At 44.5% G+C, this 26,365-nt stretch overlaps 1 protein-coding gene across 1 annotated transcript in view; it reads right to left on the bottom strand.

The window, feature by feature from the left end:
- The window catches only part of C6H14orf132 (chromosome 6 C14orf132 homolog), an 84,164-nt gene extending 62,095 nt beyond the window's left edge, over positions 1-22,069 (bottom strand). The window contains exon 1 of the mRNA XM_048853542.2: positions 21,536-22,069. Coding sequence (XP_048709499.2) covers positions 21,536-21,850 — 315 coding nt within the window. The 5' untranslated portion in view covers positions 21,851-22,069. The remainder of the gene's footprint in view (positions 1-21,535) is intronic.
- Between the last annotated feature and the right edge of the window lie 4,296 nt (positions 22,070-26,365).

Here is a 26,365-nt window from a genome sequence, read left to right as displayed (position 1 = left end):
GCATTCATGACTGGGTATGCTACCAGCTGAGTGCTGATTACTTGCTTTATTAAGCTTCTATTTTTAAAATGTCTGTGAACAAATGATTCATCACATTTACTGATTATTCAGGTGCAGAGCTGTGAGGGGACACTACATTCAGCTGAAAAACAGTAATCCCAAAGAAAATAAAATAATTGAGTGCTGAAGGCAAAGTGTGTGTGACCGGAGCTGGTGATTAGCAGCAATGTGCATGTTCAGAATACTTGCTCATGACCTCTGCATATTTTACAAACCCTGCTGTATGTTTTATGCATGTGACAATTATAACATGTCTCACCGGACTCTTTTTTTTCTTTGGAATGGGTAACTAGCTCTGTGCAGGGAGAGCCTGTTCCTGCTCCCACTAAAAGCCTAAGGCTAATTTGTGTTTAAAACACTTAGCCTGCAGTTAGGAGGGGCCTGCAGCTGGGAAAGTCCAGGGGCAGCCTGAGGGGCCTGGTGCATCAGTGAGGCACAATTCCTCTGGTGCTCCCCTATTGCTCTTGGAAAGATGGGGCACTTATTTCACTGCAGCTTTGTTGGCTGCTATGTGGGGGGTGGGGTGGGAGGCAGCGCTAAAGCTCCACCAGCTATCCATCCCTGACTGCCTGCTTGCTCCTTACGGTAAGTCTGCACTGCACACCAGTGGTGGCAGCATGTAGGGCACGTGTAGCTATAGGCTGCAGCAAAAAGCAGGCTGCGCCCACACTGCAGTGTGTAGCAAGAGGCGGCAATGAAAGGCTTTTGCAGAGGGGAGGCAGCAAGAAAAATTCTGGCAGGTCAGCAGCTGCTGGAGCCTCCACCTATCAGAGCCTGTCCCTGTTGCAGGGATCTGACGGACCTTTCCTCACTGCCGGAGTCTATCCCTAGAGCAGGAAAAGGCTCTGGCAGCTCCCTGTGGTGGGGAAGGGCTCTGGCAGTGGGACACTACACAGCTAAAATAGCTGTACCAGTTTGGGGGGGGGGGGAGGCACTGCTTGGGTGTGTAGAGAACTCTGTAGGGTACATACCTTAAGCCTATGTCTCCACGGCAGACCTCTTGTGGCGATCATGTGCAGGGTATGTGTAGCTACCTGCCACAGTGAAAAGCAGACTGAATCCACATTGTAGTGTGTAGCTTTGTTTGTCAGGGAAAGGCTCTGGCAGTGGGGAGGAAGCAGGGAAAGGCCTGGCAGTGGGGATCTGCCAGACCCTTTTCCTGCTGCTGGAGCCCTTCACCGCTCCTGAAGGTCCCTGTGAGGGGAAAGACTCTGGCAGCTGGGAGATAGCTGCAGGATACTACACTGCTAAAAACAGCAGTGTGAATAGACGGGCACTTCTTTGGTGTGTAGAAAGCCACACAGAGTACGTACTTGAGTACATACCCTAAGGGTCTGGCATGGCTTTTTGCACCTAAGCAGTGCCTCATTGTCTACACTGCTATTCATACCCATGCTGGGGGGAGGAGGGTGTTGTGTCTATACTCTACACATTACTGTATGGAGCATGCAGTGTTGATGTACCTTTAGTGTAGCATCAGGTAAACAGCTTCCGTGTTTGATCCCTAACATGGTGGCTTATACGGTCAGTGGAAGGTTTGGGGGAGACTTATTCCCCTGCACAATGGCATTAGGGCTGGTACAGCCTAGCCCCTAAATGGCAACAATATGAGGTGACATCCTATCATTGCTGAGGTTTTCTGATAGTAAGAACACACACACTGCATCGCATTGGGACTGGTAGACAGGTTTGCGATATAGAAATACGCATATGCCATTATTAATGCTTTGGTCCATCTCTTTGCACAGCAGTTGTGCCCATCAACCTGGCTGTCTGGAGAGTTTGGAAAATTAACAAAAGGTTACCATGGTGTAAATCTGGAGTCATTCTAATAGGTTTTATGGAGTTACACTGTATTTGTGCATTGTAACAGAGTAAAATTTGGTCCTAAGGGAATAATTTAAGATGGGTTTTTAAGTAAATGTTCCCAGGCAATACCAAATTTAAGAAAGGATGGGGAACTGTATTGCTAGGAGGGCTGATTACAGTGATATGGGCCTTGTACAAAAAGTCTGGTTTACTGTCATTTAGAAAACTGCAAGAGAAATTTAAATTGAAAAATATTCAAGAACCTTGATTTTGTCAGTTGAAGGCTTGTTCCACTTAGTCACTCCTGATGCCTTCTGGGAGGTGCCCTATTTGCAAGAGTAGAGGTAGAATTCAAAATATTATTAAAGGGAAGGCTCAGGAACAGGCAAATAGAATCCTACACAGGATTATGCTTTTAACATCTATAATGGGGAATGCATTTAACAACCCTAAAAGACATGGACTAGGTGGCCCTTTTAACGTGATCTTTGGCATGAGTAATTAGTGGGCATCTATTCATTTCATGAATCTGTCCATTCTATTGGAGGTGGTGTGAGTAAAGTCCTGCAAACTGGGTGGGATTTTCATGTAACACAAATCTCCTAGGCTGATGATCCTGTGGCAAGGAGCTTGTTCAGGTGAGCTCAGAAAGGTCTTATTCTAAATGAAATTTATCAATGTGTAGAAAACAAATATTGAAGAAAATGGTCCTGATCTTGAGGTGCTGGGTATACTCAAGTCCCACTGACTTTAATGGGAGTTGCAGGTGCTCACCACCTCCTAGAATCAGACCCTTTGGTTGCTTCCTGAGGAGGTGAAGTTTTACAAACTCCTCTATATTCTTTTATTTTGTTTAACTGAGACCCCCCATACCAGGCATCGATTCAACAAAGTACATAAACACATGTTTAACTTTAAGCATGTCAGCTTTGCTGAATTGGGACTTACTGCGTTATTTAGAAAAGAATGTGAACTATCAACAATTTTGTTTGAATTTTAAAAATATCTAGTGACTAAATGAGCTGTTATAAAATTGTTCTTGTGCCCATGTTTTTGGGGAGACTGAGTTGGAAGGTGTGAGACTAAGTGTTTGTTTTTAGGTTACAAGGGAGAAAGCATTAATTGTTTCAAATGTTTTTTCCCCCACCACTGTTTTCAAAAAACAAACAAAGGGAATCTTCAATTTGATTTTATAGTCACACAACTATGAATCCTCTCTGCCTTTTTACAGTAAATATTGTTTGGCCTTGTGCTGAATATTTTTTCATTTTAGTAGATTTGGTAAGCCTGAGATAACATACCCACTGAATCCAGGAATAAAATCTTTACTTTAAGGGCCAGATCCTCAGCTGGTATAAATTTAATCAATGGAGCTTTGCCAACTTAAATCAGCTAAGGATCTGGCATTAAATGCTTGGATCTCCTACTAAATTAGTATAGGAAGTAGAAGAAATTCAATTATTCGGCATGTTGTCAATATTGTCTTAGCAACTAGCAGGGATATTACATTTTTACTTGTGATTTAGTTTTTTAATGGTCTACTTTAAAAATAATTAGAAAAATATTTTCATTCTACTGAGTGAATACTGAATGCATTTACTCTTGTGTTTCTAGAACTTTCTGTGCCAAAAATAGGTGCATGCTGGCTGATGTGGAAGAACAAGGCCTAAATATGACAGACAGTTGGAGTATTCTCTTTTGTCACCATCTTGTTACTTCTTTGAGAGAAGGTCAGGAACTTGCAGCTACCATAACTGAGCTGAACATGGGATAACCCTCAATAAGTAGCCCTACATAAACTGAAAGTGGGTTCTCCTTCCCCAACCCTGCATTTGTTGCCTCTGAACAAATCAACAATCACTCAGATTTCACCTAGTTCCTGGGATGTGTAAATGTAGAGCCTGATCCTGCCAGCCTGCCCTGGCTTTACTGAAAGATTTGCCCTCAGAGAGCTTGCAAGATTGGGCCTGAAAAGATTGCTTTTGCTTTCACAGCACAGCGGTGATACTTACTGAGGTCACCTCGAATGAAAGGGGGCCCTAATAATTGACTGTGTATGAGTTTGATTGTGGTGAGTGCAGCGTGGAAGGGCAAGACTTGCTTAAGATGGGGAAGGAGATTAGACTTCATCAAGTTCAAAGAGAATCAGACAGATAGAAGTTGGCTTTGAGATACTGGTTATACTGGATGGGGCTGGGGTGGGCATATGCAGTAGTATAAATTCCTCATGCATGGGGAGAGGAGTGAACAGTGGAATAGGACACATGTGCACATCACCACGCTAGTCCAGCTGGCTCTCTGTGCATGACACAAGAAGTAGGAGAAACCTTCCTGCCCCCATATAGGACTAATCTCAACTTGACCTACAGGAGAGGTAGTGTGTTCCACTGGACAGAGCACCAAACTGGGAGTCAGGCAGGCCTGATTATGTTACTAATTTACTCCTTGACATTTTAAGTGAGTCACATCACCCTTCTGTGCCTCAGGTACCCTGTCTGTAAATGATACTACCTTCCTCTGGAAAGTGGCTTGAAGTCAATGGGACTTAAGCACATAACTGAAGTTAAATCAGGGCCTAAAAATGGCAAGCATCTGTAGCATATAGGAATTGGGTAATGTCCTTTTAAATAGTGTGTGAGCCCCCCAGTGGCCCCAACCATCTTCTGTTTTAGAAGCCACCAGACCTCTGAGAGAGCAGCAGTGTATACATGTAGCTAGGCCTCGCATGCTATATATGTTTAGTAAATATAGTTACTTAGGCTTTAAGTGTGGTTCCTTCGTGTGACATTTGTTGTGCAAGAGCAATATGCAGAACAGTATCACTATTAAAATGGAAATTAGAGAGGGAAAAAATATTTAATTAAATCACTTTGTCTGGCCTGACAAAGCAGGATTGCTGTTTATTCACTGATACAGTTTCTTAATATATTAACAATACTTTATTTATATAATTTTGCATTGGTTTTATTTTATTACATTTCTTAAATAACACGGGTTAAGCAGCATGACAAGACTGATTTCATTTCACAGGAGACCTCGATAAATCCATAGCCTCTCCTCTAGCACTGAATTCAAATTTTATAACCTAGATGCAGTTTCCTAATCCAACACTGCTGGAAATAATGAGCTGGCATTCAGAAATGGCCAACGTACTCAAAATCAATTCAAACCATTCTATATTGTATACCCAATAAGGCAGACAGTAATCAGTCCCATTTTATCATGAAAGGCACATCCAGTTCTTATCATTCCAGAGAGGATGCACTGACGTATTATTACACTGAGTATATAACATAATAGAGAGAAAGAAAGGGACAGATCTCTCTCTCTCCACACACACACACACGGATGAAAGGTCCAGCTTTCAAATGGCAGAATTTGGTCACTGCCTTTCTTCCATTTCCCACGTTCTCCTCACCCCCATTCCTTTTGGTTTGCTGAACAGAAATGGTTTGTTGAATTGGGGCCCTCAATGGCAGCTTCTTTAGCATATTACCTTTTGCGGGCAGATCACTAAATTCTCTTTTTATGGCTGATCCATATTCCAGGGAACAGATATCACTGGGCAAATGTTATGGAAATGGGACTAATTATGTATTCACAACATTTGAAAAATACTTGCATTTCAAATTTTGTTAAGAATACATCATACCTCTTCATGCTGAGTAAGGAAGATACTATCAAAACAAAGTGCATTATATTCTAAATCCTCTCTGCACGCTAAGTCAGGGATGCTTGGGTAAAGATGAGGGCCACGTGGAAAGCGTAAAGCACAGTTGTAAAAGAAGTTTCCAAAGAGGGCCCAGTTCTGTTCGTTCTCCATGACATTACATGGATAATGATTTGCAAAGCTACACAGGAACGCAAGGCATCCGGAAGAAAAAAACCTTTGATTTTCTGCTCTTTCTATCCCATCTACATGTTGAGTGCCAAAGAACACACCAGGAGAATAAACCAACTGTCGCACTTTGTCAATGAATCTGTTCAGGATTTCACTGACGTAGCCATCTGTGCATTTTCACAGCATGCCTGGTCAAGTGGTGTGAGGTCTAGAATTGTGAAAAGGTTGCACATTTGGCAAAGACTAGCACAGAAGGGGCTGCCAGTAATACCAAACGGTGCTCTTTAAAGTTAGGACATGACAAATAACAAGCATTTTTATGTTGATAACGTCCACCCACAATGGAGAAAAGGGAAAAAAATTGAGGACAGGTGAACAGGAAAAAAGGAGGCGTCTGAACTCACTCCCTTCCCTTCAACTGTTTTATTTTTATGTTTTAAACGTTTTTCTCCAAGTGACTGGGTGGCGCCATGTACTGAAAATGGGATTCAGAGCCGTTCAGATCTGAGTTGCTGGGTCACTCAGCCCAGATTGAGAGTGACCACAAGATTTTACCCTCCGATATTTTGATGACCTCTATGAAATTAGTGTGGTTGTTTTCATGCCAGGTGCATTAGATTCTATATCACAACTGACGCTAAGTGGCACTCTGGTTGTGAGACTCGGCAGAGAAGAATGAACATAAAGCCAGAAGTACCTTTTCTCCTGTAAAAGTCACAGGCACACTGGTACAGAGCAGCATGGGAAAGCTTATGCTGCTGCTGCCTGTTTTCTACGTATTCAGGGAACACAGGAGTTCAGTCTGCAGGGCTGCTAATCCAGCACATTTCACAAGCACTACATTCATATGGGAAAACTATGTAAAATACTATAAAAATCCTCCACTTAAATAATAAAATATAGCATATTTAATCCAAAGTGCTTTGCAAGGTAGTGTTTATTACCCCTATTTTACAGATGGGGAAATTGAGGCACGGGGAGATGAAATTATTTGCCCAAGTTCACACGATGAACCAGTGTCACTATCACAACAAGAATTCATGTCTGTTGGCTCTGAGTGCCATAGGCCAATAATGATGCCCTCCTAATCTGTACTACTAGTCACCTTGGCCAACCTGAACTTTGCAGCTCTGCCACAAAGCGATAGCTCTTTTTAGTCCTTTCAAAAGGGCTGTGCTAAAACGTGAGAGAACTGGCTACAGACGATCATAGTAGTTGCAATAGAGCAGACATTTGCAAGTTTTGGGGTTCCTTTTAGCAGCAGGCCAGCACACCCACTTAATCCCTGTTTTATAGTGGCCCTCTCCACAAGAATGAATTTCACCTTTTGGACCAAATCTTACGAAGACCCAAGCATGGGTATGAATGTAAGACTTTGAAGATCGGGGCTTTAGTTTATTGCATGCACTAGACCAGTCGCTCCCAAACTTGTTCCGCCGCTTGTTCAGGGAAAGCCCCTGGCGGGCCGGGCCGGTTTGTTTACTTGCCATGTCCGCAGGTTCGGCTGATCGCGGCTCCCAGTGGCCGCGGTTCGCTGCTCCAGGCCAATGGGAGCTGCTGGAAGCAGCGCGAGCCGAGGGACGTCCTGGCCGCCACTTCCAGCAGCTCCCATTGGCCTGGAGCAGCAAACCGCGGCCACTGGGAGCCGCGATCGGCCGAACCTGCAGACGCGGCAGGTAAACAAACCAGCCTGGCCCGCCAGGGGCTTTCCCCGCACAAGCGGCGGAACAAGTTTGGGAACCATGGCACTAGACCAGTGGTTCTCAATCAGGAGTCTGGGGTTCCTTAGAGCAGGTTTCAGAGGGGCCGCCAAGCAGGGCCAGCATTAGATTTGCTGGGGCCCAGAGCAGAAAGCCGAAGCCCCACCACACAGGGCTGAAGCCCAGGGCCCTGAGCCCCGGCATCCTGGCTGAAGCTGAAGCCTGAGCAATGTAGTTTCACAGGGACCCCTGTGGCATAGGACCCCAGGAAGTTGTCCTGCTTGCTACCCCCTATCACCAGCCCTGGCCTTCATATGTAGAAAACCAGTCATTGTGGCACAGGTGGGCCGTGGAGCTTTTATAGCATGTTGGTGGGGGGAGGAGGAGGGGGCCTCAGAGAGAAAAAGGTTGAGAATCCCTGCACTAGAGCACAAAAGCTGAGTTAGGAAATGAGAGTGGAAAGTCCAAGAAGCACCAGGCAGATCTGTGGGACTCCATTCTCAAAGAAAATTTTCACACAAAGTCTGAAGACACAGGGGTAGAAAGGAAGGTCATGGGACAGGCCTCGCAAATGCTAACGGTGTGATAATGGAGGCCTGGCTCTGGAAAATGACCTTTCTCCCTCTGGTCCGAGTGTCCAGATATCCTACATCCCCTTGAAGAACAGCAATGACATGTAGCCCCAAAGTTGTGAGCCAGGGACCCCAAATCAGCAAGGCACTTAAGCACGTGCCTCACTTTAATCACAAGAGAAGTCCATGGGATTGCTCACAAGCTCAAAGTCAGGCACATGCTTAAGTATCTCACTCAACTGGAGCCACAGATCAGCTGCAGAGAATCAGCCCCTCTGAGTCTTCAGCATCAGATGCTCTGTCTTGGAAACCCTTTTATTTGGGGAGACTCTTTTTGATCTGCCTCATTCTCCCGTTACTCCTCTCTGCTCCAAGCACGCGCATACTGCAGCGTCCTCCAGAGGGGGTGGCTTTAGTTTTCTCTTAGGTTCTTCCTCCTCCTGAGGGACTGAATATGCTGCTTCTACAGTGTGACCAGCTCCTGCCAGCTCCAGGTTCCTGCAGCCCAAACCCTGATGCCCAGCAGGAGAGCATGTGCCTTACTGATGCTTGACTGGTGGGTTTGTCAGAGGATAAATAATGTTGCAAGTATTATTGTTTAAAAAGCTAAACATCATTTCGGAGATGTTTCCCCTTTTTATAACATTATAACCACTTCTCAGAAATAAGCAGAACAGCAGCAGTAGCAGCAAAAAAGCCAGTTTTGGTGTCAAAAATGTACTATTTGATCATTCAACAGAGAGGACTCAGCTTGTCATATAACAAAAGAACTGGCACTTGGTCTGCCTCTGCCTCCCAACGTCTGTTCCTAATAGGCTTCCAGCTCAGTTGAAGTGACTGGAATACTAATTTTTTCTAGTTAGCTCGTTCTTGGCAGGTTCAGGGCCTGACAGCTAATACGAGTGCAGAATTCAACACTGAATGGGAGCGACGAGAGGTTCAGTCGAGGAACAGGAATAATTGTGGTTTCAAACTTGCTTTGCTGGGAGACATACATAAAAGGAGCTGCATGTGGGTGTGAGCCCGTATGTGTGGGCGTACAGTAGCTGCAAGTAATAAACCAAATTCTGGCTGCCACGCACCCAGAGACTCATGTCAGAACATTTGCAGGCAGAGAGGTATCACAATGGGGAATGTTTTCCTCCGCTCCCGGTTTTCCCCCAGAGCTGTGGAGAGGACATTCACCAAGCATTCAGCACTAGACATCTTCAGGCCATGCGCTGGGGTTGGAGGGAAAGGGCATTAACCATTTGTAGGTTAAATTTGCTCTTCCGCAGGTGAGGGCAGTGCAAGGTTTGTGCATCACTTAATTTTTCAAAATGCACACTTGAGTGCATCTGGCCCCTTGCCCTACAATGGGAATTACAGACACCCCAGATAATACAGCTATTTGTGTTTCTGGCATGAACAATATGCAGGCCAGATTCTCCTTTCACTTATATTGGTTTCACACTGGTGTTACTCCACTGATGCCGATGGAATTAGTCCTAATTTAGCCCTGAGAGGAGAATCAGGCCCTTAGTGGATGGCACAAATGTTTCCGATTTACTGCTGCTCTGGGTGGACCTCCAGTGAGATGACAGCGCTCGTCTGTTGAAAGCACTTTTTTATTAAGAGCAACACTGATTTACCATTTCTATTTTAGGGCACCCATTTTACATGATGGCCCGTGTAAGCCATTTAGGGCAGTGCTCCCCAAACACTTTATCTCGTGTTCACCCCTTACCTTATCTGTTCCCCCACCCCCGCCCCAGGAGCCAGGGCCAGCTCTGGGAGAGGGGGACATGGACCAGGGTAAGGGGGTCGAGGTTGGGGCCGCAGCTAGGGGAAGAGCCTCAGCCCGAGGCCAGCAGCTGGGGCACCGGGTCAGCAGCCAGGGCTCCAGGCATGGGGCTGACAGCCAGGACCCTAGAAGAGGGGCCAGGAGCAGAGCCCTGGGCATGGGGCTGGCAGCCGGGCTCCGGGCGTGTGCAGGGAGCAGAGCTCGAGGCACAGAGCCAGCAGCCATGGCTGGGACCAGGAGCAGAGCTGTGTGGTATTCCCTCCCCGCGCCCCCTGGGGGCTGGCCCAGCCATGCCCTCCCTGAACGTTCCTCTGTGCCACCTAGGGGGCACGCCCCACAATTTGGGGACATCTGATTTAGCGGGTTCTTTTTATATTATAACACTCACCTAGGCAAGGGACTATGTGAAATCATAGCAGAGCCGGCAGTAGCCCATTCAGAGTCCTAAGTAGGAATATTTTTGCCCCCCAAAACACATCATAATTAATATATTAGGGGGCCCCTTGAGCGGCTTGAGGCACTAAGCCAGTGGCTCTCAACCGTTCCAGACTACTGTACCCCTTTCAGGAGTCTGATTTGTCTTGCATACCCCCAACTTGCACCTCACTTTGTAAGCATACTTGCTTACAAAAATCAGACATAAACACACAAAAGTGGCACAGCACATTACTAAGCAATTTTTCAGTATTTCTCATTTTTGCCATATAATTATAAAATAAATCAATTGGAATATAGGTACTGTACTTACATTTCAGTGTATAGTATATAGATCAGTATAAACAAGTCATTGTCTATATGCCATTTTAGTTTGTACTGACTTTGCTAGGGCTTTTTATGTAGCCTATTGTAAAATTAGATAACTATCTAAATGGGTTGATGTATCCCTGGAAGGCCTCTGCGTACCCCTAGTGGTATGTTACCCCTGGTTGAGAACCACTGCCCTAAGCAATTGCTTAGTCTGCTTATGCCTAGTCCCAGTGTAATGTTGACAGACCCCCGGTTGTCAGTGGGCAGGATTGAACCTGGGGCCTCTGGAGTTTAGTGCCTCTACTGCATGAGCTAAAAGCCAACTGGCTGAGACTCATTAATCTCTCTAAGTGGTCTCAGTGCCACTAGAGGAGACAGAACACCACACCCAGAAGGTGAGTGGGTTACATACTTCCCCTAGCTGAGGAAGCACGTCCAGAGACTTCCCAGTTGAAATCCCAGACGAGCCCCTACTTGTAACGCTGACAGACCCCGGTTGTTAGCAGGTGGGATCAAACCAGGGACCTCTGGAGTTTAGTGCATGAGCCTCCAGTCTACTGTATGAGCTTAAAGCCAACTAGCTGTTAGCTAAGGCTGAAGAGCAGACTCATTTTCTCTCTCTCTAAGCGGTCTTGGTGCCACTAGATGGGACAGAACACCATACCCAGAAGGTGTGTGGGTTACACCAGCTCTGAAGGATAGATGGAGGATTCTTAGAAACATTCACTGAAGGGATTTTCTGCCATGAAAGTCCTTGCAGGTACACTGAGCATGCTAACAAAAATTGGTCAATGCTAAATTGACTTCTGCTACCATTCTAATTTTCCACTTTCTACATTACTGCGCCTTTCATCTGAAGGATCCAAATTGGGTTTTTAAGTGACACTATGATTTGATAATGTTCAAACAAGCAGTAGAATGGATTCTCATTTTGTAGCTCTAAGTCTCATTCCAAGTTTTGGTTTGTTTTTGGGTTTTCTGAGTGGGGCGGGGAAATAGTTTGCTTTAAAAAAAAATAAAATTGTGTCACTAGTCTAAACTCTTCTATGCTGAGTGTTGTCTGGCACAGGAATTGGAACAGGTGCATCAAGAGCCAGAACTGACTCCCTAATTCTCAACCGCATCTCCAACACAACTGAAAGCTTCTGCCAGACAGTTTCTCCCACTCGCAGAGAGGCCTTAGGAGGAATGCTGTGGTGGAGAAGTGATGCAAAGAGACCATACACTGGCCACAGAATCTTGTCCAATATCTATAGCAGCCATACAAAATTCTCAAGAAAGTGTATCAGCCTGCGACAGAGTACTGAGCAACAGCAGCTAAGCCAGCACTCTGGTCACTGCAGTTCTAACTGCTGTACTTTCTCCAGAGCAGACCTCATTAAGCAGAGCTGGGCCTAATTGATGGGCTGAGGAGAACTAAAAGGCTAATTAAGCTGGGGGCTCCCTAGGTGTAAGGCTGTATAGTATACAAGGGTAATGGGAACCAGCATTGTAAATAAACTGCACTGGGTGTTTTACCAGCATAAAGGTCTCTGAGCTGTTTGTGGAATTGAGCAGGGACAGGAGCGAGCCGGCCCTGCCACATGGTCCATAAAACCCCCCTGTAACAATGGTAATGATTATTATAATTAAAACAACTAATGGTAACCTTCTAACCCACAAAGAATGTTACTTGCCAGTAAAGTTGGTCAATTTATTCATTCTTTATAAAGTGTCTGTCTAATTTAGCATGCTTTGCTGTTTGCACTTTATTCCTGCATTGTGAGATTCAGTATATGTCCATTAAGGAGTTGACAGTGCTCAGCCCTTTTAAGAGTGCCCAGAACACTGCAGTACTGGGCTCTTACGGCAGGGCAAAATATACACATAAGAACAAACAATATATTCAACCAAGCATGTGTTGCTTCTTCAATCTTGGTTCCTTTCCACACTTCCACCTCTTGCAATTTCCTCTTTACAATGGGCCCCAGCAGAGCTCCTGCCATAAGAAAGCTGGGAAATAATCCTTTAAAAAAACCAAACAAACCCAAAACTCCAAAAAGGAGTGTTAATGGATAATACCAATGTCTGTTTCCAAATATTTTTATCCACTTTATTTTTGCACTAGCCGGAAATTTTAAAAAAGACTCAGATACTAATTGTCAAAGATTCAGAATGTAGTGACTGGGGATGTGGTGGTTCATAACAGACAGAAATAAAATCATAATTGTAATGCTTCATAAAATTCAGTTATTAGCTGATTGCCATATAAAACTGACAGCAAAGAGGGGCACTGTTCTCCGCAAACTGTGTATCCATGCACATGTACAAAACCCCCCACAAAACACAAACTAATGAATGTGAAACCCAGGTGTTCACAAAAAGGTGCGTGCACACACAGACACACACTCCTACCCACCTACCTTTCTTTCCCTAAAAGTTTTAGTAATTTCCAATGAGACAAGGTGGGTAAGGTAATATCTCTCTTTGGACCAACTTCTGTTGGTGAGAGAAATAAAAGAGCTCTTCTTCAGATCTATGTAAGCTTGAAAGCTTGTCTCTCTCACCAACAGAAGTTGGTCCAGTAAAAGATATAGCCTCACCCACCTTGTCTCTCTAATACCCTGGGACCAACATGGCTACAACTCCACTGCATATAGTGATTTCCAATGGAATATTTATCACTGATTTTTTTTTACAGGAGGGAGAAATAGACAATTGCTGACATTAATCTCTTTATAATGATTCTTTCCAAAACACCAGGTTTGTTTGGGATACTTCTGGAGCATGAGATAAAGTACTTCTATAATTGTATTCCCACTCTCCCACTCTGATTGGTCTTGATCCCCTAAAGTGCTGAGCAAAGTTCTTTAGCATGTGCTTCACTTTAAGCAGATGAATGCCCCCACTGGTGTCAGTGGGACCACTCATGTTCTTAAAGGACAGCACACTGCTGGAAAGGAGTCAAGAGTTCTCAGCATCGCCCAGGATCAAGCCCATAATGCTAGGACAAAGCAGCCTCTTCCAATGCGCAGAGTAAGAATTTCACAAAACAAACCAAATCTCTGCAGAATGAAGTTCAAAAACTTTTCTGGCACAATGATTCTGCTACCTGAGAAGCAACATGAGATTTGAAGATGCTGTCTTGGTCTCCACCGTTTCTGCAGCTAGAGATATTTCCTTTAAGATTCTGCCAATCACATATGGCATCGAATCCCAGACAGGCCACACCAAAGACTACGCACACCAGAGCCCCTAGCAGCAGATAGCCTTTTGTAGAGTAATGGGCCCCAACAAATGTCCTGGATCTGAACACGACCGACTTATGTGTTGAGGGGGCATGGGCTGGAATTTGATCTGTATCTAAGTTTCACAAGTGGCCCATATCTCTATAATGGGCCATATCAAAACCCCTGATCTTAAAAGATGCCCTGAACTTTGAGAATTTGAAACCTGGATCTGGACCTGAATTTTGCAGTTTGGGCCCATCTCTGATCTTTTAGTTTCCCAAATAGGTTGATTCAATTTATTATGGGTCAAGACATTCTAGGTCTGTATTGATTAAAGGATGCCAAAAAAAATTACTTTAACTTTTGGAAAACAGCGAAGCTGGTAGAGGAATTTATGGTGCCTTACTATATTGTAAGTTTTATGCCAGTTTGTATTGAAATGATTATATTTTCATATAAGGGGAGGTCTGCATCCACTTAGGTAGAATTATTAATGTTGGATACTAAGGATCAAAGAGGATTTGGCTTTTAAGTCTAAAAAGCTGACGTGTGATAATCATGCATCTTTAAATCTCCTTTTCTAATTTGTTTTCTTCCACATGATATACTGTTTTGAAGATCAGAACATTTTCCTGAACTTGTGCCAAACAAAGAACAAGTTCCCAAGTGTGATCAGTGCATTCCTGAATATCAGACACATCTACTCAAGGTACTAAGCAAGTCTGCAAGATCTAACTCTTTAAGCTGATATTGAATCCAGGTTTCAACACACGCATCTAGAATCAGTTGTCAAGATTCTTCCTTATGCTGGGACCACTGTATGCTGCTCTAGTAGTCTAAAGGGGCCATAAAGGTTTTAAAAGGCCCCTGCAGAATAACCTCATTGTTGGAAGTTCTCCAAATAGCATACAATCTTTATAATAGCTCTACACTAGCATCACCTCTTGGACCCTCTGGTAGAGGATGTGGTAGAGTCGATTGGGGAGCTATGATCTGGCTGTTCTGTGCTACTGTAACACACTATGGAGTATATTAACAAGATGGCACAATTTAGAGCCCTGGGGTTTCTCTAAGCTGCACTGGAGATAAAGAACACATTCCTGTGAAAAGGGCCTGATCCATGCCTATTAAAGTCAATGGAATGACTCCCACACAGAATATGGGAACAATTAAAACAGAATCTGCTATATTATTTTAAATGTGTTTCTTTAACCTCCACAGTGCACTGCTGAGGTGCACTTTAATATCTATGGAGGACGAGATATAAGATGTACCTAGCCCTAGCATAAATTCAAGGTTAGAAAACTCACTCTAGCAATGTCAAGAATTTGTACTTAATCTGAGCAAACTCAAATTACAGGCCTAAGAGTTAACTTTAATCCAAGAGTTGACCTTGGATTCTCAGAAGTTGTACAAAAAGAATCGTTTGAACCAGGCAGAACACAAAGATAATTTAATTTTGTAAGTTACACTTGTGCCGATGAACTCATTTAGAATCAGAGTAGCAGCCGTGTTAGTCTGTATTCGCAAAAAGAAAAGGAGTACTTTATTTGAGCATAAACTTTCGTGAGCTACAGCTCACTTCATCGGATGCTTATGCTCAAATAAATCTGTTAGTCTCTAAGGTGCCACAAGTACTCCTTTTCATTTAGAATCTTGACCACATTCTCTAGAGTCTTAAAAGGCTTAGTCTTTTCCTTACCAGGTACTCTTTTTTGGTACAATGCAAAGGACATTGATGGGGTTCAGAAAACAGTAGTGGTTTACACAGCACATAGTGCAATAAAAATACAAAGAAAGGAAAGGAGGATTCTGCAATTTTCTCTTTCACTATGGAGCAAAAATTACTCCTCTCTTTTCAAATCCTTTAAACATTGTGGGGGTAGGGGAATATTGCAAATGTAAATCCTAAAAAATAACTAACTGGAAATAGTTATACAATTGGCATGTACGATAGCAATGATATGTATCCACTGAAGACCATATAACCATTCTTTTTTTTCCAATTTTTTTTAAACATCATTTAAACTTGTTGTCTAATTACAGAGCTTTTAAAAACTAAAAACAAAACAAAACCAAAAAACACATCTTTGCCTGGTACTGGGTTGTGGTCACTGACAAAATAATTGATAGATTCCAAGGCCAGAAGGGACCATTGTAATCTAGTCAGATCTTCTATACAACACAGGCCAGAGACTTCCCTAAAATAATTCCAAGAAAATACCTTTTGGAAAAAATATCTAACTTTGATTTTGAAATTGTCAGTGATGGAGAATCCATCACAACTGTTGGGGTTAATTCCCTCACAATCAAAAATTGATACCTTTTTTGCAGTCTGAATTTGTCTAGCTTTAGCTTCCAGCCATTGGATTGTATTACATCTATTTTCTATAAACCCATGTTGATTTCCATTAACAACGTTATCCTTCTTTAATTTTGTATTAATCAAGTCCCAGAATGGCCACTTCAATATCTTAGGTTGACAGGCCTACCCATGTCATCTCATTTACCCCAAATTGGCACAGTCACCTTCTTTCAGTCTTTTTTACTTTGCCCAGTGCTCCAAAACTTTTTGAAAAATCAACATTAAACTGTCCTGTGAGCTCCTCAGCCAGCTCTTTTAAAAACGTTTAGATGCAAGCTATCTGGACCTGCTGATTTAAAAATGTTTAACTTCAGTAGCTTCTGTTTAATATCCTCCAGAGATACTAGACTAGGAAAGAGTGTTATCAACACTATATGATGACACTATATAATCTGTTTCCCCCCCAAATACAGAACAGAAATATTTATTGAATACTTCTGCCTTTTCTGCATTATTATTGATCATTTTACCATTTCCATTCAGTAATGGACCAATACCACTGTCATGGTTGTTTTTGTTCCTAATATATTTTAAAAACTCCTTATCATTCTTAACTCTGCTGGCCATAGAGTTCGCCTTGTGTTCTTTTGCTTCCCTTATCAATTTTCTACAGTTTCTAATTTATGATTTATATTCATTATTATCAATTTCCTCTTTCTTCTATTTGTTTTTTATTTGTATAGCTGCTTTCACTTCCCCTCTAAACTAGGTCAGTTTTTTAACCAGCACAGCCTTCTGATATGTAGTCAGAATTCAGGGCTCAGTCCTGCATGTACTCAGCTCCCACTGGGCACTGATGGTGTTCAGCACCTCACAGAATTGGGCCGTTATTTTGAAAGACTGAATCTCTATGTAAAATAAAGAGAAGCCAATTTTATTTCTAAGATTATTTACAGTACAAATGTGCTCCCAGGTGAACACACAGCACGCAAAGGTAAAATATACATACTACAATATAGCTCAACACTTGCATGCCAACATATCTCGTATACCGGAAGCAGAGAGGAGGCAGACTGAAAGCAACAAAGACATAAACATCTTTCATAGTTATTTTTTGTTATTTTCATTTACTAAGGGGCTCTCCATAAATTATATAACACCTTTTTGAGTGATTTTTTTCAAGACCTTCCTCTCACTCTTGTAACACTGAAACAAACATGAAAATTAAGGATCCACCCTTAATGTGTTACATAATTAATGGATAACCCCTAATCCCCTGCTCTTCTGCACACTGAAAAAAAAGGTTCATAAAAGATTTGTTTAAACTTTTTTTTATTTAATTAAAGGTTGAGCTATAAGGGGCTTTTACATTTAAAAACACTTCAGTTTTACACTGTTAGTACATAGTTATTTTTATGGTCAACAGGCTATATGTAGCAAACATTTCTGAGTTATGCAATATGTAGCCTAAAAACAAAGGGTTTTAGTGGTCCTCTGCTATTTTAAAGTTGCCTATCCCTGATGTATTGTGTGAATGCATTACTTAAAGATCAATATACAAAGCCTCTCTCACAGGAATATTAATGGCCTGATGAACTCACAAGAGCAAGGAAATTCAGTTAAGATTTAACCCTTGCCTTTGTGACTAGCTATGCTCTTCGCTCATAAGCACTGCCTACCTTGTCATAAAAATCAGGTATAATATTTATGCATCTGGCATTTAAGCCGTAAAATGGCAAACACAATCTTACTGGATCTCCTCCTGCCCCTATCTCATCTCCTGTCCTCACACATCCTCTCCTTTAACCACCAACTCCTCACTTGCCTTGTCAAGCAGGGCCAACTCAGTGCACCATCTCACCACAGACGCTATGGACACAGATGGCTCCAGCCACACCGAGCAGATTGAAAGCCAAGGGGTAGTTTGAAAGATGAAGAGTTGCCTAATACAGTAGGTGACATGACGACAACACTGAGCATTGGAACCCCTAGGGTAATGCCGTTATGTCAAACGGACCATACATCTTGGCTTTGAATTACAAAAACAGCAGGAAAAGGAGGCCGGAAAAAGAAGGGCAACAAAAATAAGAGACGTGTGTCTGTCTGTATGAAATTCCACTTGGGAAAGGATTGTTTTGTTCAGAACGAAGACAGAGCAAGAGGTGCTGTGGTAAAGGTCTAGTGAAGGCTAGTTGGGCATCTCCACTAAACATAGCAACCCTTAACATGGATTTACATAATATACACATAAGACCTCAAATCATCCCCTCCTATGTGACAGGTTTTTATGGAGGGAAATCTGCACAAGGATCTCTCATGGAGTTCCCTCATTTCCCCCAATGGGCAGATCCCTTGGAATTCATTTGGCTCCTGGGAAAAGTGCAGAAGGTCCATAGGGGCACTCTGCCTCTACACTGGCTCTGGCCCCTGGCAGCATGGCTTTGGAGTTGCACTCCCAGGGACTCCTGTGGCCATGGCAATTCCTGGGACCACGGGGTGGGAGGGCACCATGTGGAAAAGATAATACAGCTTCAGGTTGTTTAACCTTTTCCTCCTACAGTCCAATCATTTGTCCCTGCCTCGGTCCACTCAATCCTCCCCTAGTTTGCCCAGTCTCCACCCTATCCCCGAGTGGACCCTACACCAGCAACTCTCCTCAGAGGGACCAGGCAGAGATGTAGGGAAATAGCATTCTGGAGGCAGCAGACCTTCCACCTCTCCTTACCACAAGAGAGGGAGATCTGTATATACACAGATCCATGGAGGGATGATCTCATTCTCTCTCTAGCACTCACTGCAGCAGGATATTAACACCACAAATAACTGACTTTAAAAACACTCAGACATTCGTATAAAGAATAGATTCTGAAACTTCACCAGGTAGGACCTTAAAGAGACTATTCATCTTCATATTTCACGGAAAAAGTTGGAGGGTCAGGAAGAAACACACCCACACACTCCTATTGCATAATTTAGTACATATTAAAATTATTAATAGGGGACTTTTGTGGAGAAAATAAGGGCCCAGCTCTTCAGCTTTTTGAATATACTGAAGATGGAAAACAGGATTTTTAGAATGAGAACAGTAAACAGCAAGTATAGTGCTAAGAAAGGAATGCAGATGATCTTAAGGCACAGCTTTTGGCCTCCGGAGACGTTGGTTCTATTTCAGATTATGCCACAGACATTCTCTGTGGCTTTCAGTCAATCACTTAATTTTCCTCTGCCTTGGTTCCCCATCTGTAAAATAGGGATGATAATATTTCTCTTCCTCACAGTGGTGCCATGCAGATAAAGGCATCAGTGATTTTGAGGTACCCATGGACTATGGTAATGGGGACCATAGAAAACTCTGTAACTAAAGAAGTATATTCCCGCTTAAACAGGGACACTTGGCATGTATGACAGTTTCCTTTGAATAATCCAGAACGGGACTCTGTTGAAGGAACGAGAGCAGATTAGATAAGCCACTGATTTTTTTCCCCAGTATGGCATTGCTTATAGAATATTCTTAATATGGACATTCCCACTAAATACAAGAGACTACTTCACTTTTGGGCAACGGGGTCAGTCCTCCTTCAGGAAGACATAGCTCGATACCCACACCAAGAAGTAGGCGGTTGTGGAGAGGGAGAGGACGGCATACAAGAGAACACTACCATCCCATTAATGAAATACAGCACACTTGGGACTAAATTTTGCTCTTTATTACACTCACAAAATGCAATTGTAGACAGTGTCCAGGCCATTACACTGATGTGAAGTGAGACCAGAATTTGGCCCTTAGTATATTTCTAAAGAGAGATGGGCTGAATCCTTTGGCAAAGTTCCAAATTTTGCAGATCATACCCACCTCTCTGTAAAAACAAAACCAAACAAACAAAAAACAAACCAACTAAAAATGACCTTAAAGTATCCTAAAAGTACTGTCTATTGAAGATGCCCTTTTGGCATAAAACCCTGTGTTTTCATAGCATATCTTAGATACAGCTTCTCTCTTCAAAACAAAACAATACAAAAAAAAAAACAAAAAAAAAAAAACCATGATAGCACCACCCAGGTCACAGACATTTCTTGGCCTTGAGGATATCTGGAACCATTGAGTTGCTCTCCCCATAGTGAATGTTTATTTCCTTGTATATTTATAGGACTACCCCACAGAACTTATTTGGTAGCTTATCATATGTTTGCGCATACACATGACATATACAGAAACAGTTTTCAGAACCAGAAAATAATATATATAAATACACAGACATGCACAAACACACACTTAAAGAGAGAAAAACAAATTGTGCACTGTACTCCCATTAATATTTCAGGGGATAAAATAATCTCTGGCCCTGGTGGGAAAAATACTGTTCTCGCTCGAACCTGAAAACAAAATAAATATAATAGAAAGCAGGGCTGCATAAGGAGATGACCAATGATTTTATACAACCATATTTCAGCCTTGGAGGCACCCAGCAGACATTAGCACTGGAAAAATTTCATGCTTGCTCCTCCCTTCATACAACATAATCCAATTTAACATGAAATCACCTGGCATAAACTTGAAGCGTAACATAATATAAACGAATGGTCTGGCAGCCAGCTGAGTACTAATAGGCAACTAAAACATAAGATTTTGCTTCTAATGTTGCTGCTGTTGTGCCCCTGTAAGAATATAAACCTAGCAGCAGAGAGGCAACTGTGAAACTACTTGTGGAGAACAGCAGCTCCATTTTCAGAAGTGCAGCTCTGTTCAGTGTAAACAGCTGTTGTGCTGTATGCTGATTTGTGCATAGGAGCTCTTATTAATATGGTGCCTACTGATTTCCTGGAAGGTCTTTGAGAAAATAAAGCAACTGTTCTGGGTATTATTAATGATTGTTATGAAAGTGATGGTGATTAACAGTTTATGTGATCAAGTCAATACAATTTTTTATTTATGTGAAAGGGTGCTGGCTGGCATTGAAATCTTGCTGGTTTTCTTTCCCCGGAGAGCACCAGGAGAATCCCTTCTCCCCTTTGCCAAATAATGACAATGTGCAATTTAAATGATCATTAAGTGCCCTTTAAAAAAAAAACCAACCCAGCAGGATTGACAGTATACAAAACACTCTCCCTACGGCCAGCTGTTTGGGTCAGTGCTCGTCTTTCGCTCTGTTCTAAACAGAGCTTCAGTCACTAGGAAAAGGACCCTCCCTGCTGGCCAGGGAGTGGGAGAAGATCAGTTATCACAATGCGTCCGCTCTGATCCACATGCCCCGCTCCCTCTCGCAGCCCCTGCCGGGCGCGGGCCACCCCCTGCCGGGCGCGGGCCACCCCCGAGCCTCAGGCAGAGGCAGGGGGGAGAAAGCAGCATCTTCCTGTGTCAGTCCCCCAGCGCACCGAGGCTACGGCCGGGCAGCCCCTGGGGGAGGTGGAGTTTCTGGGGAGGAAGGGGACTCAGATCCAGTGGGGAAGGGAGGGGTGGGGGTTAACCAGGCACTGAAACCTGGTGCCTCTGGCGGGACTGGCCACTTACCTGTGCAGCCATGAAGGAAAGGTCCATGGTGCTGCTGCGGGTGGTGGCGGTGCTGCTGCTGGAGAGGCTGCCGCTGCTGCCCGGGGTCGGCAGGTCCCTGTGGCGCTGAGGAGGAGGCGGAGGCGGAGGAGGAGGAGGGAGCTGGTCCTCCCCCCGCAGCAGCCGCGGGCGCGTTAGCAGTTCCAGCTCAGTGCGGTCGCGGCGCCCCGGCAGCAGCCCGGCTCTCCGCAGCCTCCTCTCATGGTCTGCGCGGGCAGCGGTGCGGGCAGCGGCAGCTCCCAGCACAGCAGCCGCCGAGCCAGCCCGTGCTGTCATGTGATTCCCCCTCCCTGCTCCCCGCCTACTGCTCGGGCAAAGCCCCGCAGCCCTTCCCGGGCTCTCCCTCGCCTGCCCAGGGGACGAGCCTGGTCTGCTGCCGGCCGCGGCGGGGGCCGTGCAAGCCTGGCTGAGCCTGTCACAGCGGTTAGCTGCGGGCGGCGCCTGCTCTCCGGGCCTTCCCCGCTCCAAGCCACTGCCGCCCTTGGGCAGGCATTGCGCCTTCCCTGGCCCCGCTGGGCCACCAGCGCATTGCCACTGGCTTCCCCCCACTTACTCCTACCAGGGCAGCGGGAAGCAGGTTCACTGTGTCAGGCATAGGCAATCCTTCAAACCTGGGGCATGGGGATGTACTGCCCTCTAAGGGGATTCCCCCCCCCCCCCTCCAAAAAAGACTCCACTCCCGGAAGACTACTAGTGCATGCAAAGCCTAACACCCTTAGGCCTGAAGGGAAGGGCAAGCCCCCTGGTTTCCGGGAGACCAAGACCTCAACTTTGCTTGAAGTGGCATTCCTCTCTTTCCCTGTCCAGGAACAATAAACCTCTGAAAGCTACACTGATTAAAAACTACCCATCACTCCCCTGTGTTGTACTGTAGAGTAACGATAACTATGAGGGTGCAAGCTTAGAATAGCATAGAATATCAGGGCTGGAAGGGACCTCAGGAGGTATCTAGTCCAACCCACTGCTCAAAGCAGGACCAATCCCCAACTAAATCATCCCAGCCAGGGCTTTGTCAAGCCTGAACTTAAAACCTCAAAGGAAGGAGATTCCACCACCTCCCTAGGTAACCTATTCCAGTTCTTCACCACCCTCCTAGTGAAAAAGTTTTTCCTAATATCCAACCTAAACCTCCCTCCCTGCAACTTGAGCCCATTACTCCTTGTTCTGTCATCTCGTACCACTGAAAACAGTCTAGATCCATCCTCTTCGGAACCCCCTTTCAGGTAGTTAAAAGCAGCTATCAAATCCCCCCTCATTCTTCTCTTCCGCAGACTAAATAATCCAAGTTCCTTCAGCTTCTCCTCATAAATCATGTGCTCCAGCCCCCTAATCATTTTTGTTGCCCTCCACTGGACTCTTCCCAATTTTTCCACATCCTTCTTATAGTGTGGGGCCCAAAACTGGACACATTACTCTAGATGAAGCATCACCAATGCTGAATAGAGGGGAACAATCACGTCCCTCGATCTGCTGTCAGTGCCCCTACTTATACAGCCCAAAATGCCGTTAGCCTTCTTGGCAACAAGAGCAGACTGTTGACTCATATCCAGCTGCTCGTCCACTGTAACCCCTAGGTCCTTTTCTGCAGAACTGCTACCTAGCCACTTGGTCCCTAGTGCATGGGATTCTTCTGTCCTAAGTGCAGGACTCTGCATTTGTCCTTGTTGAACCTCAACAGATTTCTTTTGGCCCAATCCTCTGATTTGTCTAGGTCCCTCTGTATCCTATCTCTACCCTTCAGCATATCTACCACTCCTCCCAGTTTAGTGTCATCTGCAAACTTGCTGAGGGTGCAATCCACGCCATCCTCAGATCATCAATGAAGATATTGAACAAAACCAGCCCCGGGACCGACCCTTGGGGCACTCCGTTTGATACCGGCTGCCAACTAGACATAGAGCCATGGATCGCTACCCGTTGAGCACGACGATCTAGCCAGCTTTCTGTCCACCTTATAGTCCATTCATCCAGCCCATACTTCTTTAGCTTGCTGGAAAGAATACTGTGGGATACCGTATCAAAAGCTTTGCTAAAGTCAAGTCAAGCTTCCTTCTCCTCTGAAAGTGTTTGAGATGCTAATACAATTAGTTATGATATTAGAGGCAGGTTTGGTAGACCATAGGTTGCCTGACATTTCCCATCATAAGACACTGTTTTCAGTTGCTTATAACTTTGACACACTTATTTGGACTAAAAATGTCCATGCTGGGTTCTGCCTTGGGCTGAAATATTAGTGGAAAATTTCAGCCCAAATGGTCCAGCTGTTTCTAAGAAGGAGCCTAGGAAAAAAAATATGTTGTGCCCATATTAAAAAATTGAGACCTTGCCTCTGAAATGCTCTAATATCCTGCTTGCTTTGGAGCAGGGACTTGAAATTGGGCACGTGGATACTTTAGTGTCAGGGATGATTTTCATCTCCATGAAAATCCACCCAAATTTGGCTGAGATATAAGCCTTTGAAAAAAAAAAAAAGATCACAATTTGCACATGCTTGGTAGAGACGTCCTGGAGCTTAACAACTAAAATCTCAGAAGATTCCACCCTCACTGCTCATGCTGTATGGGACTGGACTGCACCTGCCTTATCCCCATAGAGTGATTAAGCATATTTCAGCCCAGGAATACAGGCTCTCTGAAGAACTATCCCTGTTAGTGTCTGCACCCAGGTAGATTGGGCTGGGCACTAGGACTAGGCCATTCACACATTCCTGGCTGTGGTATAAGACATTCCAGTACTTGTGGGAATGGCATAAACCCCCACCATACATGCAAGGTCATGCTGGTGTGTATGAAGTCACACTGCAACAGGGTGCCATTTTTAAGAACATGCTATTCCACCCCCACTGGCGTGGCCTCATAAAAAAAATCACAGACTCCTGTCCGATACCAGATGTCATAAATATACAGGGAAGGGTAAACCCCTTTGAAATCCCTCCTGGCCAGGGGAAAGCTCCTCTCACCTGTAAAGGGTTAAGAAGCTAAAGGTAACCTCGCTGGCACCTGACCAAAATGACCAATGAGGAGACAAGATACTTTCAAAAGCTGGGAGGAGGGAGAGAAACAAAGGGTCTGTGTCTGTCTGTAGTCGTCTTGGCCGGGGATAGACCAGGAATGGAGTCTTAGAACTTTTAGTAAGTAATCTAGCTAGGTATGTGTTAGATTATGATTTCTTTAAATGGCTGAGAAAAGCATTGTGCTGAATAGAATAACTATTTCTGTCTGTGTATCTTTTTTGTAACTTAAGGTTTTGCCTAGAGGGGTTCTCTATGTTTTTGAATCTAATTACCCTGTAAGATATCTACCATCCTGATTTTACAGGGGGGATTTCTTTATTTCTATTTACTTCTATTTTTTATTAAAAGTCTTCTTGTAAAAAACTGAATGCTTTTTCATTGTTCTCAGATCCAAGGGTTTGGGTCTGTGGTCACCTATGCAAATTGGTGAGGCTTTTTATCCAACATTTCCCAGGAAAGGGGGGGTGCAAGTGTTGGGAGGATTGTTCATTGTTCTTAAGATCCAAGGGTCTGGGTCTGTAGTCACCTAGGCAAATTGGTGAGGCTTTTTACCAAACCTTGTCCAGGAAGTGGGGTGCAGGGTTTTGGGAAGTATTTTGGGGGGAAAGACGCGTCCAACAGCTCTTCCCCAGTAACCAGTATTAGTTTGGTGGTGGTAGCGGCCAGTCCAAGGACAACGGGGGGGAATATTTTGTACCTTGGGGAAGTTTTGACCTAAGCTGGTAAAGATAAGCTTAGGAGGTTTTTTCATGCAGGTCCCCACATCTGTACCCTAGAGTTCAGAGTGGGGGAGGAACCTTGACACCAGACAAAATCACCTTTGGGGAGACTGGCAATTGTGGAAGAGAGGCTGGAACTGGTTGGGCGGAGAGACTGGAACTTGGAGCTGGGTGGGAGGGGAGGCAAGAGCTAATTAGACAAGGAGACTGGGACTGGGAACCGGCAACGGAACTGGGGGTGACTGGGTGCCAGCCAATTGAAGGTGGACACAGAGCGGGATGAGGAGCTGGAAGGAGGAAGGAGACTGGGACTGGCTGGAGAAGGCGTTGGGGACAAGGAAAGACAGAACTAACAAGGAGCGAGGATGCAGGGAGAGAAGTGGGACTGGCTATTGAAGAAACTGGGGTAATTCAGGAGGTAGGGGAAAGAGAGAAGGAGGAGTGTGAAGGGAGAATGAGTGGGAACTAGTGGGGTTGGGAGAGACATTTCAGATGGAAGCCAGGAGTGGGGAACTGGGACTGGCTGGGCACGAAGACTGAGATTGGGGTGTGTGGTGGGGGAGTGATTTGGAAGCAAGGTCAGGGGAGGACTGGAGCTTGGACAGTGAGCCCAGATGGGTAAGGTCTGGCTAGGTAAGAAAACAGGGACAAGAAACCCGAGGAGTAGAGTTTGTAACTGGGTAGGCAAAGGGAATGGAACTGGGACAAGAAGCCAGGAGCGGGGAAGAGAAGGGACAGGGACAGGATGGAGGGAATGGGATAGGAGGTGTCAAACGTTGGGGAAACAGGCAGGAGATTGTGTCCGCTAAAGCCCACTCCCCTCCAGAGCCTTGGATAAATTCAAGATTCCTGAATCGCATCATTCCTCTGCTGTCAGCAGACATCTGAGAATCCCACCTGAAAAGTGGGAGCCTCATCCCCTCTTCTAGTGCTGGTGTACATAGAGGATGACAATCTACTATTGCTATCAGTTCCTCTATCGGTTCAAGCGGCAACAGTCTGCACGGTGGATTTAAAGATTCAAACTATGGTACCCATGTAGGTGTCAATATGATGTCA

This window comes from Caretta caretta, chromosome 6 (genome assembly GCF_965140235.1).
Source record: "Caretta caretta isolate rCarCar2 chromosome 6, rCarCar1.hap1, whole genome shotgun sequence".
Taxonomy (NCBI): Eukaryota; Metazoa; Chordata; order Testudines; family Cheloniidae; genus Caretta; species Caretta caretta.
Note: the sequence above shows the minus strand (reverse complement) of the source record. Positions and strands in the feature narration are given on the sequence as shown.